We start from the raw sequence: 16,134 nt of genomic DNA, 5'->3' as shown, positions 1-16,134 counted from the left end.
ATAAGGACCTTCATATACTGTGGTGGAAGAAAATGTATATAGAGTTTTTCCTGAAGGCACATGAAACAGTATGACTATATGTACAAAGTAGTGTGTTGCATAGCTGCTCAGGAAGGGGAAATTATGGGAGGGAAGGGGAAAAGCCAAAGGTTATCAATGATAAGGAGTACAGACATGGTCAGGATCACTAAGTCTGAACACCTGCTGGAGCAGACACCAGGTTTGCAAATTGGGGTAAATCTAAGCCTTGGTTTCATCATTTGTATGATGAAGACAGTATTAACCCCTAACTTATAGGATTAAGGTGAAGGCCAAAGAAGATAAATATATTAGCACAGTGCATGGCACACAAGATGTTCTCAATAAATGCCATGAGATTACTACTGTTATTATTATAATCATAATCATAGGCCATGGGCCAGTAACATGAAACATGATTTTAGTTGTTATTAGTAGTAGTTACAAAACATGAGATAAAGTTACATACTGACAGGAAAGTACGTCCAAGATACAACAAAGGGGAAGAGAATGTCCCCAGAGCCATCAGCGTTCAGGCCCATTAATTTTAAAGGTATGGACAGACATTTGGCTGCAGAACTTTTTTTTACAACATGAATTACCTCATAAATAACTAGTAAATAAGAGAATAAGTGGGCATTACAGCCACTACTATTCCACTATTGTCATTGTTTCCCAGCTGAAGCTATCAGGGGTAAGCTTTCTCTCAAATAAACAGAAAACCTCAGCTGTGAATAAGCAGATTAAGAGAAAAAAGGTGAAAATCCTGCAGAATGACTTTCTTTTTTTTTTTAATTTATTTTATTTTTAAACTTTACATAATTGTATTAGTTTTGCCAAATATCAAAATGAATCCACCACAGGTATACATGTGTTCCCCATCTTGAACCCTCCTCCCTCCTCCCTCCCCATTCCATCCCTCTAGGTCGTCCCAGTGCACCAGCCCCAAGCATCCAGTATCCTGCATCGAATTTGGGAGAATGGCATTGAAACATGTAAAATATCATGTATGAAACGAGTTGCCAGTCCAGAATGACTTTCATTCGTGAAAGCAATTTCTGGTTTAGGTGTCTCCAGAGTCCCCGCAGGAAGCTGTGTGTGTAGGTTGCAAACGCAGAGGAAGGGGCTGTTGAAACATTTCCTGCTGTGCTGAAGATACTGAGTCAAGATGCCCCCGGGGTCACGGCTTTAATTCTGAAAGAACAAGTCTGCTAAAAACTAACCAGACTCACCTCATGGCCCTGAATCTGCAAGAGGCTGAGAGCATCCAGGGTGAAGGGTGCAAACCCCTCTGTGAGTGCAGACCCCTCTGTGAGTCCAGCTGCAGAGGAGCGAGTGCAGGGACTCTGCTGCTGTACCTGGCAGGGCTGCTTCTGAATGCCCCAGGACTCTGGGTTGGGAGGAGGACCATAGACATGCAGGGTGTTAGCCCCACTCTTCTCCCCACCATCTCTGCTACAGTTACTATGCAGCTCTAGAGAATGCAAGGCTTTGGAAGACACATGGCCTCACTGTAGAAAATATTTGTACTTCCCCAAACATGGATAATAGAATAAGTGGAGGGAGATTGACAGGGAGGAGCTGAGTTGAGAAACTTATCACCTCTACTTTCTGCTTTCCAATATATTCTAAATTTTTGCCATATTCTTAATGATTTGAAATAAATAGAAAAACATGGACAGAGATATTAATAGAACATAATGATGAGTTAATTCTCACATAAATCAGGGTTTGACACCACTAATGTAGCCACATGTGGCATCTATTAAACTTCTGATTGGGAATGGAAAGTCTGACCAGCATCTCCAGTCCACACCCGTGTCTGCACAGACACCTCCCCACCCAGGAAAGAAAAAAAACAAGGGAAGATGTACTCACACATACAAGACGGTCCTGGTGTCCCCTACTTTTCCAGCGTCGCCCACGGTTAGGGTGTCATAGCCTCTTTCTAGCTCAAACTCCTCAAAGGCAAGCTTGATGACCTGAATCAAACACAAGACAGAATTACTTAGCATAATGGGAACTCCCTGGGACCTTGAATACTGCATATATCCAGTTGGAGAATTAATTTTGTTCCATAATGCCATTGTTATTTCAAATAATATCAAGTTGCTTTTAAAAATAATGATTATATATATTTGAGAGCCCCTGATTATAGGATTCTATGGAACTCAAAATTTCTATCACTCCAGAGATATTATCAGGTTTAAAAATGAAATCAACCCATATTATATGTTAAGCCTATTAAGTATTTATTCTCATATTTATAGTGTTCAGAATCACCAAAGGTTAAGTCAGTATAAGCAAAATAAATGGAGACTGCAGTTAATGAGATCTATTTAGAGGATAACTGGAACACCAAAAAATAAACATTTTCAGTGTGATGTCCACAGATTTCATGTAATTACTCATATTTACATATGAAAAAGGCCTTCTGAGGCTGGAAAATTGTCCTATACATTTACCTTGCAAAGCCTTGTCTTTTTTAAAATAAAGAACACTTTGGGTGCTCAACATCATCTAGACAAGACCAGGTTGCGTCTGATGCGTGGATGTGATATAACACTATGCACGTCTTTCAGTAGAGCACATATCCTTTTCTCCTGATAAAAGTAATGCTTGCTTTGTTGACCAAAATTGTGATTAAGGGGGAAGAGTGTCTGGGGTATCAAAAAGTTAGGCTAGAGCCCTGGGTGACAAGGAGAAATAGATTGATAATGGAACTATATGATAGATAGATAGATAGAGACACTAGATAATCTGTAACAGATAAAAAGGAAAGGAGGAAGATATCACTGATGAAAGAGAGAGATGAATAGATAGGTAAAAGAGATCAGTAAATGGAGATGATGGCAGTAGAAATACATGAAGAGATAGATGGATAGATGATAGAGATGGTAGACAGATAGACGTAGGTAGGTAGGCAGGTAGATAGAGTAACAAATGAGGTACATAGCTAACTGAAGAGAGTGAGAGAGAATGGCAAATACAGAAGCCATTAACAGTGTAAATACACTTTGATGAGATTTATTTAACAGTAACTCTGAAACTCTGGAATCTTGTACAAAATATCAAATGCTTGTTTATTAAACCTGAAAGAAAGGTCTAAGTGGCACCAGGGAGGAAGGCAGACTTTGGACTACTATCCAATTTGATGTTGCTTTTCTGAGCAGGCTCTAACCAGGTGCTTTCCTGAGCAATGCTAATATGGGATGCATTAATTTTGCTATTTGAAATTCTTACTAAAATTAGTTGTATAGCCATTATAATTTATTTAAAAAATCTACTCTTTCAAATTGCAATGTTTGTCTGAATACATTATTTTAGCAATCTAATTTGACACAGGTGTAGGGATTGATGGCTGTTGTTTATGAAGCCCAGCAACCAAGGATGGTTTTACTTCATTTTTTGTCTTTCCATGGGCTGATTTATAAATGTCCATGGTCTAACAAGATAGAATAAAATGATTGAAGAGTCACACATCCTGGAGGTTCCCATTACCCTTTTTGACACACTGATTCTGTGTTGACTTGTCTAACAGCCTGCAGTGAAACAATGATAATCCATTCAAGCCTGAGGGTCATGCTTGGCTGATTTTTAATGTCACAGATGGGGGTCTCACCACATAAATGTGTTTTTATTTTGGGTGTAAAAAGGATCATTCTTTAATTCTTTCAAGCCAAAGCAAAGGGTGTTGGAGACGTTTTTGTCAGGGTTTAGTCTTAACAATAAGCCTCTACTGAGAGTCAAAGGACAATCTTTATGCCATTGCTGCTGTTGCTGCTGCCAAGTCGCTTCAGTGTTGTCTGACTCTGTGTGACCCCGTAGATGGCAGCCCACTAGGCTCCACCGTCCCTGGGATTCTCCAGACAAGAACACTGGAGTGGGTTGCCATTTCCTTCTCCAATGCATGAAAGTGAAAAGTGAAAGTGAAGTTGCTCAGTTGTGTCCAACTCTTTGCAACCCCATGCACTGCAGCCTACCAGGGTCCTGCACCTATGGGATTCTCCAGTCAAGAGTACTAGAGTGGGTCGCCACTGCCCTAGTTTGTTATAAAATATGGCATTCTATAAATTTATCTGGGAGCAAAACAAAATATACATCTGGAATGAAAGTTGCTGTCATTTCTCAGTCAGTGATGAGTGATGTGATTAAGAGAATTCATTTTTGTAAACAAAATTTTTGTGTATTTAAGGAGTATAGCATGAGGATTTGATGTCCACACATATAGTACATGACCACTACTATAGTCAGGCTAATAAACCTGTCTCCTTACTTAGTCATCACTTGCATGTAAAGTAAAAGCACCTTAAATCCATTCTCTTAGCGTATGTCCAATGACCAATACAGTGTTATCGTTTACAGCCACCATGCTGCCCATAAGATCTCCAGATTTATCCCCACCTCCACATTCCTAGTCACCACGGTTCGACTCTGCTTCTATGAATTTTTTTTACATTTATTTAATTGGAGGCTAATTACTTTACAATATTGTATTGGTTTTGCCATACATTAACATGAATCCACCATGGGTGTACACATGTTCCCCATACGGAACCCCCCTCCCACTTCCCTCCCCATATCATCCCTCTGGGTCATCCCAGTGCACCAGCCCCGAGCATCCTGTATCATGCATCGAACCTGGACTGGCGATTCGTTTCACATATGATAATATACATATTTCAATGCCATTCTCCCAAATCATCCCACCCTCGCCCTCTCCCACAGAGTCCAAAAGACTGTTCTATACATCTGTGTCTCTTTTGCTGTCTCACATACAGAGTTATTGTTACCATCTTTCTAAATCCCATATATATGCATTAGTATACTGTACTGGTGTTATTCTTTCTGGCTTACTTCACTCTGTATAATAGGCTCCAGATTAATCCACCTCATTAGAAATGATTCAAATGTATTCTTTTTAATGGCTGAGTAATACTCCATTATTTTCTTATCCATTCATTTGCTGACAGACATCTAGGTTGCTTCCATGTCCTAGCTATTACAAACAGTGCTGCGATGAACATTGGGGTACACATGTCTCTTTCAATTCTGGTTTCCTTGGTGTGTGTGCCTAGAAGTGGGATTGCTGGGTTGTATGGCAGTTCAAGTTGGTTTTAGAAAAGGAAGAGGAAACAGAGATCAAATTGCCAACATCCACTGGATCATGGAAAAAGCAAGAGAGTTCCAGAAAAACATCTATTTCTGCTTTATTGACTATGCCAAAGCCTTTGACTGTGTGGATCACAATAAACTGTGGAAAATTCTGAAAGAGATGAGAATACCAGACAACCTGACCTGCCTCTTGAGAAACCTATATGCAGGTCATGAAGCAACAGTTAGAACTGGACATGGAACAACAGACTGGTTCCAAATAGGAAAAGGAGTACATCAAGACTGTATATTGTCACCCTGCCTATTTAACTTATATGTAGAGTACATCATGAGAAATGCTGGTCTGGAAGAAGCACAAGCTGGGATCAAGATTGCAGGGAGAAATATCAATAACCTCAGAATATGCAGATGACACCACCCTTATGGCAGAAAGTGAAGAGGAACTCAAAAGCCTCTTGATGAAAGTGAAAGTGGAAAGAGTAAAAAAGTTGGCTTAAAGCTCAACATTCAGAAAACTGAGATCATGGCATCTGGTCCCATCACTTCATGGGAAATAGATGGGGAAACAGTGGAAACAGCATCAGACTTTGTTTTTTGGGGGCTCCAAAATCACTGCAGATGGTGACTGCATCCATGAAATTGAAATTGAAAGACGCTTGCTCCTTGGAAGGGAAGTTATGACCAACCTAGATAGCATATTCAAAAGCAGAGACATTACTTTGCCAACAAAGGTCCATCTAGGCAAGGCCCTGGTTTTTCCACTGGTCATGTATGGATGTGAGAGTTGGACTGTGAAGAAAGCTGAGCACTGAAGAATTGATGTTTTTTGAACTGTGGTGTTGGAGAAGATTCTTGAGAGTCCCTTGGACTGCAAGGAGATCCAACCAGTCCATTCTAAAGGAGATCAGCCCTGGGTGTTCTTTGGAAGGAATGATGCTAAAGCTGAAACTCCAATACTTTGGCCACCTGAAGCGAAGAGTTGACTCACTGGAAAAGACTCTGATTTTGGGAGGGATTGGGGGCAGGAGGAGAAGGTGATGACAGAGGATGAGATGGCTGGATGGCATCACCAACTCGATGCACATGAGTTTGAGTGAACTCCGGGAGTTGGTGATGGACAGGGAGGCCTGGCGTGCTGCAATTCATGGGCTTGCAAAGAGTCGGACACGACTGTGTGACTGAACTGAACTGATGGCAGTTCTATTTATACTTTTTTAAGGAATCTCCATGCTGTTCTCCATAGTGGCTGTACTAGTTTTCATTCCCACCAACAGTGTAAGAGGGTTCCCTTTTCTCCACACCCTCTCCAGCATTTATTGCTTGTAGACTTTTGGATTGCAGCCATTCTGACTGGCGTGAAATGGTACCTCATTGTGGTTTTGATTTGCATTTCTCTGATAATGATGTTGAGCATCTTTTCATGTGTTTGTTAGCCATCTGTATGTTTTATTTGGAGAAATTTCTGTTTAGTTCTTTGGCCCATTTTTTTATTGGATCGTTTATTTTTCTGGAATTGAGCTGCAGGAGTTGCTTGTATATTTCTGAGATTAATTCTTTGTCCATTGCTTCATTTGCTATTATTTTCTCCCATTCTGAAGGGTGTCTTTTCACCTTGCTTAGAGTTTCCTTTGTTGTGCAGAAGCTTTTAATTTTAATTAGGTCCCATTTGTTTATTTTTGCTTTTATTTTCAATATTCTGGGAGGTGGGTCATGGAGGATCCTGCTGTGATTTATGTCGGAGAGTGTTTTGCCTATGTTCTCTAAGAGTTTTATAGTTTCTGGTCTTACATTTAGATCTTTAATCCATTTTGAGTTTGTTTTTGTGTATGGTGTTGGAAAGTGTTCTAGTTTAATTCTTTTACAAGTGGTTGACCAGTTTTCCCAGCACCACTTGTTAAAGAGATCGTCTTTTCTCTATTGTATATTCTTGCCTCCTTTGTCAAAGATAAGGTATCCATATGTGTGTAGATTTATCTCTGGGATTTCTATTTTGTTCCATTGATATATATTTCTGTCTTTGTGCCAGTACCATACTGTCTTGATGACTGTGATTTTGTAGTAGAGCCTGAAGTCAGGTAGGTTGATGCCTCCAGTTCCATTCTTCTTTCTCAAGATCGCTTTGGCTATTTGAGGTTTTTTGTATTTCCATACAAATTGTGAAATTATTTGTTCTAGCTCTGTGAAAAATACCATTGGTAGCTTGATAGGGATTGCATTGAATCTATAGATTGCTTTGGGTACTATATTCATTTTCACTATATTGATTCTTCCCATGCATGGTATATTTCTCCATCTATTAGTGTCCTCTTTTATTTCTTTCACCAGTATTTTATAGTTTTTTATATATAGGTCTTTTGTTTCCTTAGGTAGATATACTCCTAAGTATTTTATTCTTTTCGTTGCAATGGTGAATGGAATTGTTTCCTTAATTTCTCTTTCTATTTTCTCATTATTAGTGTATAGAAATGCAAGGGATTTCTGTGTGTTGATTTTATATCCTGCCAATATTCACTATATTTACTATATTGATTATATTTACTATATTGATTTATAGCAAATATATATTTACTATATTGATTAGCTCTAGTAATTTTCTGGTGGTCTTTAGGGTTTTCCATGTAGAGGATCATGTCATCTGCAAACAGTGAGTTTTACTTCTTTTCTAATTTGGATTCCTTTTATTTCTTTTTCTGTTCTGATTGCTGCGGCCAAAACTTCCAAAACTATGTTGAATAGTAGCAGGGAGAGTGGGCACCCTTCTTTTGTTCCTGACTTTAGGGGAAATGCTTTCCTTTTTTCACCATTGAGGATAATGTTTGCTGTGGGTTTGTCATATATAGCTTTTATTATATTGAGGTATGTTCCTTTTATTCCTGCTTTCTGGAGGATTTTTATCATAAATGGATGTTGAATTTTGTCAAAGGCTTTCTCTGCATCTATTGAGATAATCATATGGCTTTTGTTTTACAATTTGTTAATGTGGTGTATTACATTGATTGATTTGCAGATATTGAAGAATCCTTGCATCCCTGGGATCATGATGTATGATCTTTTTAATGTGTTGTTGGATTCTGATTGCCAGAATTTTGTTGAGGATTTTTGCATCTATGTTCATCAGTGATATTGGCCTGTAGTTTTCTTTTTTCATGTGGCATCTTTGTCAGGTTTTGGTATTAGGGTGATGGTGGCCTCATAGAATGAGTTTGGAAGTTTACCTTCCTCTGAAATTTTCTGGAAGAGTTTGAGTAGGATAGGTGTTAGCTCTTCTCTAAATTTTTGGTAGATTTCAGCTCTAAGCCGTCTGGACCTGGGCTTTTGTTTGCTGGAAGATTTCTGATTACAGTTTCAATTTCCTTGCTTGTGATGGGTCTGTTAAGATTTTCTATTTCTTCCTGGTTCAGTTTTGGAAAGTTGTACTTTTCTAAGAATTTGTCCATTTCTTCCAAGTTGTCCATTTTATTGGCATATAATTGTTGATAGTAGTCTCTTATGATCCTTTGTATTTCTGTGTTGTCTGTTGTGATCTCTCCATTTTCATTTCTAATTTTATTGATTTTTCTCCCTTTGTTTCTTGATGAGTCTGGCTAGTGGTTTGTCAATTTTATTTATCCTCTCAAAGAATCAGCTTTTCAGTTTGTTGATTTTTGCTATGGTCTCTTTTGTTTCTTTTGCATTTATTTCTGCTCTAATTTTTAAGATTTCTTTCCTTCTACTAACCCTGGGGTTCTTCATTTCTTCTTTTTCTAGTTGTTTTAGGTATAGAGTTAGGTTATTTATTTGACGTTTTTCTTGTTTCTTGAGGTATGTCTGTATTGGTATGAACCTTCCCCTTAGCACTGCTTTTACAGTGTCCCACAGGTTTTGGGTTGTTGTGTTTTCATTTTCATTCATTTCTATCCATATTTTGATTTCTTTTTTGATTTTTTCGTATAATTTGTTCTTTATTCAGCAGTGTGTTGTTCAGCATCCATATGTTGGAATTTTTAATAGTTTTTCCTGTAATTGTGATCTAATCTTACTGGATTGTGGTCAGAAAATATGCTTGGAATGATTTCAATTTTTTTGAATTTACTAAGGCTAGATTTATGGCCCAGGATGTGATCTCTCCTGGAGAAGGTTCTGTGTGCACTTGAGAAAAAGGTGAAATTCATTGTTTTGGGGTGAAATGTCCTATAGATATCAATTAGGTCTAACTGGTCTATTGTATCATTTAAAGTTTGTGTTTCCTTGTTAATTTTCTGTTTAGCTGAACTATCCATAGGTGTGAGTGGGGTATTAAAGTCTCCCACTATTATTGTGTTATTGTTAATTTCCCCTTTCATACTTGTTAGCATTTGTCTTACATGTGGTGCTCCTATATTGGTGCATATATATTTATAATTGTTGTTTCTTCTTCTTGGATTGATCCTTTGATCATTGTGTAGTGTCCTTCTTTGTCTCTTTTCACAGCCTTTGTTTTAAAGTCTATTTTATCTGATATGAGTATTGCTACTCCTGCTTTCTTTTGGTCTCTATTTGCATGGAATATCTTTTTCCAGCCCTTCACTTTCAGTCTGTATGTGTCCCTTGTTTCGAGGTGGGTCTCTTGTAGACAACATATATACGGGTCTTGTTTTTGTATCCATTCAACACTTTGTCTTTTGGTTGGGGCATTAAACCCATTTACATTTAAGGTAATTATTGATAAGTATGATCCTGTTGCCATTTACTTTATTGTTTTGGGTTTGAGTTTATACACCCTTTCTGGGCTTCCTGTCTAGAGAAGATCCTTTAGCATTTGTTGGAGAGCTGGTTTGATGGTGCTGAATTCTCTCAGCTTTTGCTTGTCTGTAAAACTTTCGATTTCGCCTTCATATTTGAATGAGATCCTTGCTGGATACAGTAATCTGGGCTGTACGTTATTTTCTTTCATCACTTTAAGTATATCCTGCCATTCCCTCCTGGCCTGAAGACTTTCTATTGAAAGATCAGCTGTTATCCTTATGGGAATCCCTTTGTGTGTTATTTGTTTTTTTTCCCTTGCTGCTTTTAATATTTGTTCTTTGTGTTTGATCTTTGTTAATTTGATTAATATGTGTCTTTGGGTATTTCACCTTGGGTTTATCCTGTTTGGGACTCTCTGGGTTTCTTGGACTTGGGTGATTATTTCCTTCCCCATTTTAGGGGAGCTTTCAACTATTATCTCCTCAAGTATTTTCTCATGGTCTTTCTTTTTGTCTTCTTCTTCTGAGACTCCTGTGATTCAGATATTGGAGCATTTGACATTGTCCCGAAGGTCTCTGAGATTGTCCTCATTTCTTTTAATTCGTTTTTTTTTTTTCCCTCTCTGTTTCATTAATTTCTACCATTCTATCTTCTACCTCACTCATCCTATCTTCTGCCTCCGTTATTCAGCTATTGGTTCCCTCCAGACTGTTTTTGATCTCATTTATTGCATTATTCATTATATATTGACTCTTTTTTATTTCTTCTAGGTCCTTGTTAAACCTTGCATCTTCTCAATCCTTTTCTCCAGGCTATTTATCTGTAACTCCATTTTGTTTTCAAGATTTTGGATCATTTTCACTATCATTATTTGGAATTCTTTACCAGGTAGATTCCCTATCTCTTCCCCTTTTGTTTGGGTTGGTGGGCATTTATCCTGTTCCTTTACCTGCTGGGTGTTTTTCTGCCTCTTCATCTTGCTTATATTGCTGTGTTTGGGGTGGCCTTTCCGTATTCTGGCAGTTTGTGGAGTTCTCTTTATTGTGGAGTTTCCTTGCTGTGGATGGGGTTGGATGGGTAGATTGTCAAGGTTTCCTGGTTAGGGAAGCTTGTGTCAGTGTTCTGTTGGGTGGAGCTGGATTTCTTCTCTCTGGAGTGCAATGAAGTGTCCAGTAATGAGTTATGAGATGTCAATGGGTTTGGAGTGACTTTGGGCAAACAGTATATTGAAGCTCAGGGCTGTGTTCCTGTGTTGGTGGAGAATTTGCATGGTATGTCTTGCTCTGGAACTTGTTGGCCCTTGGGTGGTGCTTGGTTTCAGTGTAGGTGTGGAGGTGTTTGATGAGCTCCTATCGATGAATGTTCCCTGGAGTCAGGAGTTCTCTGGTGTTCTCAGGATTTAGACATAAGCCTCCTGCCTCTGGTTTTCAGTCTTATTCTTACAGTAGCCTCAAGACTTCTCTATCTGTCACTTTCAAGGTGGTTCCCTCTGTTTTAGCTTCTGTTTGCTGGTCTCTTCAGTGTCTGATTTTCGCCCTGACACAAGGGGGGCGGTGGTGGACACTTTTTTAAGGCTCACTTGTTCAGTCGTGCTGTGGGGAGGGAGGGACGCTGCCGACAAATAACACTGGTGTGTGCTCACAGTGTCTCAGCCACACTGGGTTTGTCCCCGCTCACAGCACATGTGCCCTCCCTGCCCACACTCCTCAGGCTCTAGGTTGCTCTGCCAGCAACTGTCTGAGGCCAGCCCTGGGCTGCATGCACCTCCCAGGTATAAGCCCCTCAGGTTCAGGCACTCGGGTAGTGTTCAGAGGAGCAGGCTCGGTTGGGCTTGAGTTTTGTGCCCTTGCCAGGTCCGAGCGGCTTGTGTGACCAGGTGTTTGGCAAGCGCTGTCGCTGCGACTTATCACCTCCCCCATCCCTGCCGCTCTGTTTTCTAGGTGTACAACCAGCGCACCTTCTCAGGTGGATGTCGACCGTCCAGAACCCTAAGGAGTCTTGGTTAGCAATGAAGCCTGTTTGCTGTTTGGTAGATACTGCCTTTCTGGGGCTGTGATTGCCTCCTTCTGGCTCTGGCTGCCCTTGCCTGCCTGTCTCCTGTGGGGGATGGGCCAGTCTGCAGCCGGCTAGCTCTAGTCAGTCCTTTGTTCTGTGAGTGGGTCTGGCGGTGTCTTAGGTTAGGGCTTTTCGCTTTTTCGTGGGGTAGCTATCCCACAGTCTGCTTTGCTGTCTCAAGTTAGTTCCTTCAGACTGCCCTCGGGGCATTCAGGCTTGGTCCTTACTCTAAGCAATGCAGCCCACACCTCCCTGTCCAGCCCCTGCTTGCTAGTGGGAAATGCGGGCATCTGCCCTGCTTCTCCGCTGGGAGTTACCGTTGGGCACATAATCTGTGGGTTTTAATTATTTATTTATTTTTCCTCCCAGTTTTGTTGCCCTCTGAGGTTCCAAGGCTCACCACAGACTTGGCAGTGAGAGTGTTTCCTGGTGTTTGGAAACCTCTCTTTTTTAAGACTCCCTTCCCGGGATGGATCTCCATCCCTACCTCTTTTGTCTCTCTTTTTATCTTTTATATTTTTTCCTATCTCCTTTTGAAGACAATGGGCTGCTTTTCCGGTTGCCTGATGTCCTCTGCTGGCATTCAGAAGTTGTTTTGTGGAATTTAGTCAGTGTTTGAATGTTCTTTTGATGAATTTGTGGGGGAGAGAGTGGTCTCCCCGTCGTATTCCTCCACCATCTTAGGACCACCTCCTGTGAATTTTTTTAGATTTCACGTGTACATGAGATCATGTAGCATTTCCTTTCTGTGTACGGCTTAATATTCCATTGCATGCATGTATATATGGTGGCGGTGGTTTAGTGGCTCAGCTGAATCCGATTCTTGTGACCCCACGCGGTGTAGCCTGCCAAGCTCTCCTGTCCATGGAATTTCCAAGGCAAGAATAGTGGAGTGGATTGTCATTTCCTTCTCCAGGAGATCTTGTCAATCCATGGACTGAACCCATGTCTCCCGCATTGCAGGCAGATTCATTACTGCTGAGCCACTAGCAGCACACACACATATACACACACGGACACACCACATTTTCTTCACTCATCCATCTATGGACACTTAGGTTGTGTTTGTGTTTTGGCTGTTGTAAATAGTGCTGCCTGATGTTTTAAAGTGTGAATGATTCAGTGGCGTTTAGTTCCAAATGTTTCCTTTAGCTTCGTACACACACACTCAAGCACACACACACACACACACAAATCACTAGGCTTCCTCATCAAAAGTTTTATTTTTTATGTGCCTTTGGTTTCAGTGTCCTCTTTAAACTATATTTAAACTTTTTAGAATGACATGTTTCTGCCAGAAATTGTGACGATAGGAAGAGATACAGAATAAGAGAATGATTTTACAATTTTCTGAGATGTACAACAGCACAAAATAAGTAAGCAAAAAGTCCCTACATCTTGGAAGAAGCTAACTCATAATCACCTTAATGAATGCTGTAGGGTTGAAATCAACAAGGTAAGGAATGATAAAGGAGAAGGGGAAGTAAACTGATAAAAAGAAGGCTTAATGATCTGATCCGTTCAACTTCAAATCATTTTGCAGAAGAAAGACTTTTCAAACTATGAATTTCCTCCAAAAGAACATAACCCTATATCTGGAAATTACTAACGTGCTTGCCAAAAGCAATTTATTTCACATTTTCAAGGGAAATTCATACTTTCTTAGGAACTAAAAATTATGAAATAATTGCTAACCAATTTTAAGGTTTTTAGCCTGGGGTACTGAAGACCAAGCATAGGAAAATTGAAAAAGTATTAACTAATTATAAAGAGACAGTCCTGTCCAAATGCATGCATCGCAGGGCCTGGGTAAATGCACACTGGTGTTTCCCACAAAAAAGTACATAAAATGTTTCATATCTGCAAATTACACATGGTAGTGGTCAATGATATGTAGTATGAAATTACCAAGATTTGGTTGCAACCTAGAAGGAAAAGTGCTTTGAAAGAAACAATTTAGGAAAAAAAAATTTTTTTCTAGGATAGCCTTGCTTTATATTTAGCCCCACATACAAGCACTAAATGTCCATTTAAAATTAGAGTTCAATGCACTGTTAATAAAAAGAGACATATAATAATATGGCAGTACTAGTGGTAAAGAATCTGCCTGCAAGTTCAGGAGATGCAAGAGACGTGGGTTTCATCTCTGGGTTGGGAAGATTCCCCCGGAGCAGGAACTGGCAACCCACTCCAGTATTCTTGCCAGAGAAATTCCATGGACAGAGGAACCTGGAGGGCTATAGTCTATGGGCAGCAAACAATCAGACATGACTGAGCACATTATAATTATTTCAAATGTAGCTGCAATATTATTAACCTGTGCTGCTGCTGCTGCTGCTGCTGCTAAGTCGCTTCAGTCGTGTCCGACTCTGTGCAACCCCATTGACTGCAGCCCACTAGGCTCCCCCGTCCCTGGGATTCTCCAGGCAAGAACACTGGAGTGGGTTGCCATTTCCTTCTCCAATGCATGAAAGTGAAAAGTGAAAGTGAAGTCGCTCAGTCGTGCCCGTCTCTTAGCGACCCCATGAACTGCAGCCTACCAGGCTCCTCTGTCCATGGGATTTTCCAGGCAAGAGTACTGGAGTGGGGTGCCATTGCCTTCCCCGATTAACCTGTGCTACCAAGAGTCAAATTAACCAGGGAACCAAAGGCAGAAAAGAGAAACACTCAAACAGGCAGGACAACATGCAATTTCTCCATCCACAGCTGTCTGGTCATATCATCACATCACAAGAACACAAGGGGCAAGGCATATGGATCCCGGAATCTCCCACGTGGTTCTGTCCTCTAGAACTTTGCTGATTTCCAGCCTAAAGGCCAGCGCTTCCCTGGTTGCTCAGATGGTAAAGACTACATCCCTGCCTGCAATGCGAGAGAGCCAGTTCTGATCTCTGGGTCAGGAAGACCCCCGGAGTAAATAAGCAGCAACTCCCTCCAGAATTCCTGCCTTGAATTTCATGGACAGAGGAGCCATGGTGGTCGCAGAGTCGAACATGACTGAAGCAAATTAGCACATAAACAAAAACAAAACACACCCTGAAAGCCATCCTCTGTCAATTCCCTTCTGTCAGCAGTAACTGGAAATAAGTTACTTTCACTCTCTCTGTGATGCACCTACGGGGACCTTCATCCCTGATGTCAGGCCTCCCGAGGATCTGGGTGCTGAGGATTAAAAGTAGGATGCAGCCACGTGTGTGCATCGTGCAGTGGTACAGAAGGCACTGGATTAGCAATAGCTGTATCATCACCACCTTCATTGGCTTCTATCCTAGGAAACTCCTCACTTCCACCAAGCCAGGCCACATTCTGCCACCAACTTGAGGGATTGTATTATTTCAAACCTCACAAGTCTTTATAACCAAGGAAAACCCTGGCTTTCTTCATTCTGGCTTAGCAATTCCTAATACCAATTTTTTCCAAAAAAGGAATCCTGTGTCATTTTATTTCTAGACAAATGTTTCCAACTACACACCTCCCTTTTCATTTCAGTAGAATTGTGCTTCTCCTAAGAAGCTTGTCTTGGAAAAATACTTAGACACAATACTATGGATTCTCAAGAATTAAAGTCAGATCCACAACATTTCAGAAAAAAGAAGTGAATTGGGTGTTGGATGAAGATGACAGGGACTAATATTGTAAAGAAAATCCTCAAGCAAAAATCATCAAAATGTCAATAAAACTGTCAGAGACAGAGTATACTTACAGTGCAACAAAGACTAACCAGCTCACCTGGGAGACTAAACAAACTCCAAAGCAGTGATGGATGCATGTTAAAACAGTTTACTGAGTAAAATAAGAGAACAAACTAGTGAGATCTCTGCAAGAATTTCATTAATTCCGGAAATGAAGCAACCAGAGAACAACAAGCAGTGTTTGGGAGATTATTGAAATGTATTCCCAGATGGATGAAAGAAGGCAGCATAGTTATTAAACATGAGAGACTGGGAATTTGAGAGTCACAATACAATAACTGCTATAGAATAAATCAGAGGGTTATTAGATGTGGTAAAATGCAGAATTAACATTTACAGAATGTTAAAATCTATCAACGCAGAATATGTGGAATAACTTAGCTGGAAATTTGAAGGACTAAAAGATGAAAGGATTGCAAGAGAAACATACAGATCCATAGATAAAGGCAGAAAATATGGGAGTTTATGAAAAATAACTGGAATGAAGGGGCAAAATCAATAACTAGAAAAATAACAGAAGGCACATTTTTTATAGCTGGGTACTGATGAA

The 16,134-nt window shown here is 40.2% G+C and overlaps 1 protein-coding gene across 3 annotated transcripts in view; it reads right to left on the bottom strand.

The window, feature by feature from the left end:
* CSMD1 (CUB and Sushi multiple domains 1) overlaps window positions 1-16,134 on the bottom strand; it is a 2,066,326-nt gene that overhangs the window by 481,828 nt on the left and 1,568,364 nt on the right. For all 3 annotated transcript variants that reach the window (XM_025272930.3, XM_044938991.2, XM_044938996.2), the window contains one exon: window positions 1,897-2,000. In XM_025272930.3, coding sequence (XP_025128715.3) covers window positions 1,897-2,000 — 104 coding nt within the window. The remainder of the gene's footprint in view (window positions 1-1,896; window positions 2,001-16,134) is intronic.

This window comes from Bubalus bubalis, chromosome 1 (genome assembly GCF_019923935.1).
Source record: "Bubalus bubalis isolate 160015118507 breed Murrah chromosome 1, NDDB_SH_1, whole genome shotgun sequence".
NCBI classification, from domain to species: Eukaryota; Metazoa; Chordata; class Mammalia; order Artiodactyla; family Bovidae; genus Bubalus; species Bubalus bubalis.
This window is presented reverse-complemented; position numbering and strand designations above follow the sequence as displayed.